At 37.6% G+C, this 3777-nt stretch overlaps 1 protein-coding gene across 1 annotated transcript; it reads left to right on the top strand.

Annotated features, from left to right (window-relative positions):
• Window positions 1–494: 494 nt before the first annotated feature.
• On the top strand, window positions 495–3090 carry LOC145779117 (uncharacterized). The gene is made up of 3 exons (XM_082590693.1): window positions 495–720; window positions 1224–1380; window positions 2069–3090. The coding sequence occupies exons 1-3, from the start codon at window positions 624–626 to the stop codon at window positions 2184–2186; spliced, it is 372 nt and encodes a 123-aa protein (XP_082446819.1). The 5' UTR covers window positions 495–623; the 3' UTR covers window positions 2187–3090.
• The last annotated feature ends 687 nt before the right edge of the window (window positions 3091–3777 follow it).

Here is a 3777-nt window from a genome sequence, read left to right on the forward strand (position 1 = left end):
CTACGTTTATACAGTGAGTTTTGTCAACTGGTGGATAACAACCTGCGTGAAAGTATAGTTAAGTAGATTATCTAGTTAAGCACAAAAGTAGATTTCGTAAGCTTAATTGTAAATGACAATGCTTGTTTAGTCTGTTTACGTTATTCTACGTTGACTTTTCTTTGTGATAAAGCTTGTGTGTGATGAGGCAAGGCAACATAATAGCCTACAATGACAAATTCTAAATCGGCCAATTTAGTAGTTGGCTAGACATGAAAAATTCTACTGAGCCCTATATTCTTGTGTAGGCTACTCTACTGTATATGAAGAAAGTAATGGCGGTAGAAAGTAAACCTGCCTTTTAATTAGAATTAGGAAAATGACATAAGGCATCAGCTTGCAAATTTTCAGTCTATTGCAATCTTTCACTGAAGCACCTTAGCATGTTTAGCCTATAGAGGAATTTTATCGGTTCTTGCGGTGATGAATGAATTATGTCGTTGTTTTCCAGTCACTATTTTTGTGTAGCCTACGCCAATTAGGATCAGGAAATCACTGATCAAAATCTAAGCTTTTCCAGCATCATTACGCCTAACGTTTGTAGTCTGAAGTGCAGTTTGTTTACGCATTCAAAGCAACTAAAAATGACAGAAACTCATATACGTCGGTACAACAGATGCAAATGGATGGCTGTTATCTCGATTATATTTGCTGTTATGACGATAGCTTTGTTGATTCCAGGTAACTTCAAAACCTTTATAGCTTAATTAATTACAACTTAGATTATGTCTGCCTTTATCAATATCAATTTCCTCCAAAACTCGTTAAATCTTATTCTATTTTGAGTTTGAGAAGTCCTGCCCTATTGCATGCAATAAACCGGTCAATATAGTCGAAGCCAGAGGTTCTTTACCAGGGATTGACGGACTACTTTGGGATCCGTGATAAATTTCATAGAGTCTGTGACGAAATTGATTAAAAAGAGTTTTAAAATTTAAGCACTAAAATTAGTACATTCAAAAGCAATTTTCAAACTGTTCACTCGAGGTCTCTCGTGAAGATTTTGTAGGTCTGCCGGTGCAGGCACATAGACGAACTCTTTAAGTAGGCCTATTATAATGAGTTAAAGTAACTCTGTGACTGATCGTGACTATTCCTCGTCTTCGAGGAGGATGCCTTTCGTAACAAAACGCTAACGACGAGTTCTTAAAAACTATGATAAAGAAAATGGTTGTGCATTGCAGGAGCGATAGGAATTTCAGGAGGAAACCATTACAACGATACCCTATTTTATCTTGCTTTGATTGATCTTCTTTTTGCCATTCTTTTCCTATTCGGTTGGCTGTCCTGTCAACTTGAAGTTGACGATGTTGAAGCTTTTAAACATGATATTCCGACGAGGTTAGTTACCGTACTCGAAAATTTTAGGCTGCTGAACGCAGAGTTTATTTCGATAGATCATTTGTCATTGGCATATCTAGAAAATAAAATATATCCGCTACACCTAGCCTACGCAGTTATGTTATTTAGTAGGCACAGTAACGTTAATTAGCGTCAATGCGCTCAATTGAGAGCGAAGTTAAGGGAGTACTTTTTGGCCCGGGATAATTTTAGGGGCCAATAACTTTGTCAAGGGGCCCAGCAAATTGAAGAAACCACTTTGAATGTATTCTTTGAATGTAGTGCAAATTTCTTAAAAGTGTCTTAATTTGGGTCCCGAAGATCTCATCGGTACCTGGCCTAACTTATTCTCTCAACGGGCCTAAGTAGGCATATGCATCAGTAGCCTACTCCAGTAGCCTACACTATGAATCATGACAAGTGGCCAACTTTACGAATTTTTAAATGTGATGGAATAGTTGTTTGAAATAGTTATTAATCTAATACTGTTAAAAAAAAAAACGAACACAACAACAGTATAAAACAATGCTCCAATTGGCCAATAACTTAAACGCAAACTTTTTACCGACCAGTAAATATTAAATGTCTAAAATCTAAATTCCAAAACTTTTGTTTAGGTAATTTGCTGAAAACCTCTGAAATTGGTGCGTTATCGCAGTGGTAAGTTATCTTTTTACTTCTTTTGCAGAAGACAACGAACTTTGTCAGCAACAAGCCATCAGTCCACATCTTCGACTAATTCTACTTCAACCCACCATCTTTTAACACTGGGTCTCGGCACGCACACTACAATAAAAGAAGCGTAACTTGTGAAACATTTAATATATATCTCAGCAGTAGGCTGTAGGTCTATTCTTTTTATAGAAATATTCCTTCAGATATGTTGTTGAACCCTCCATTCTAACCGTCTATCTATAGTTCTATACAGTAATTAGTCATTGAAGTAACTCGCATAGGCTGTCGACTGCTTTGATTTTGCCAAAAACGAAAGTGATCAAGATTATGGCCTACCTACACAGACAAAGCTACGGTTTTCACTGTATTAATTTATCAAGTGTTCGCCAAGTTAACATAGCCTATCCACCTATACAGGAATAGCCTAACAGCACTTTTGAGTATTGGACAGATGGTAATTTTTTACTATCAATAACGAAATATTTGTTTTTGCTGTGTAGTCGATAAATTTTCTTACAGAAGTCTATTGCATTATTTGTGTTCGAATGAAGCAGGCTATATATAATGTACAATTTAACTTGTCTTGAAAGTCTGCTGCAGCATTAGTCCGTCATGAGACGGTCAAAGGCCAATTGAGAACTAGACTAAGCTGTAAATATCTGGATTGCCTCGCCAACACGCCAATTTTATCTACTTTTATACATGGCCAGATTCTGCTCTACTCTTGAGACTTTGCAGTATCAATGGGTTCTCCTAAAACAGCAGGCCTACCATTGCACTTATAATCAGTGCTGTATTCGAGGGTAGACGGCGGTATACGCAGTTTACTCTTTGCTTTTCCGAGCCACGTATAGTAGGCTATGCCCTCTGGTTTTCCAAAAATAAGTAATTTTGTACCTCTCGTCCAATTTTGATGTTGATAATTCATGTTATGGTAGAATAAAGATTTGTTTTTGCAAGTTGTGTATTATTTATCATTTTGGCAAATCTGACAGTATACCCTGTGCTTTTTTTACGAATACAGCGCTGCTTACAACCCTCTATTGGAATTAAAATTAAGCCGACGAAGTTAGCTTAAGCTGTGTTGTAGCCTATCTAGCTTAGATATTTGTAATTGGCATGTTTGAAATGATATTTGTAATTGGCAGCAATGGCGAGTGGTTAGCGCGTTGGGCTCACAGTCGAAAGCCTGCATGTTCGACTTCAGCCACCCGCACTTGCTGTTGTTTCTCTAGGCAAGAAACTTTACGATAATTGCCTCTATCCAGTGATCGATTTCGAGTAATGGGTAGTACCAAATTTAAGTCATAAGTAAAGTAGACAACAGGAAACAGACATTGCAGTCGGCTGCAGCGTGGATCAGGTGTACGTCGGAACGCGTACACCGATGCATAGCGCTCAAGTCCGCTTTCCCGCAATGCAGGATAAAGATAAACAAACAATAGCCTACCAGTTCAGTTAGGCCAGTGCTTCTCAACCTTTATTTGTGGCGACCCAAATATTAAGGTTAAATTAATAGCGAAGATTTGGCGACCCTATTTTCAAAACTACGTTTCGCACAACGTTTTGTAAGCATGAAAAACTGAGCCACACTCATATATAACACGATTAAACATAACAACAAAATGTTGAATTTAATTAATGTGAGCCTTGACTTTGTATTGTTTCAACAACTTTGTCAAAATCTGGACCTATCTTGCCCAGTGCCAATCTCATGTCATC

Source organism: Aplidium turbinatum, chromosome 1 (assembly GCF_918807975.1).
Source record: "Aplidium turbinatum chromosome 1, kaAplTurb1.1, whole genome shotgun sequence".
Taxonomy (NCBI): Eukaryota; Metazoa; Chordata; class Ascidiacea; order Aplousobranchia; family Polyclinidae; genus Aplidium; species Aplidium turbinatum.

Bases quoted from the DNA above. Each gene is read 5' to 3' on its own strand.
- LOC145779117 (XM_082590693.1), top strand. From the start codon at position 624: ATGACAGAAACTCATATACGTCGGTACAACAGATGCAAATGGATGGCT. The intron at 721-1,223 runs GTAACTTCAAAA...TGTGCATTGCAG, and splicing joins GATAGCTTTGTTGATTCCAG to GAGCGATAGGAATTTCAGGA. The intron at 1,381-2,068 runs GTTAGTTACCGT...CTTCTTTTGCAG, and splicing joins AAACATGATATTCCGACGAG to AAGACAACGAACTTTGTCAG.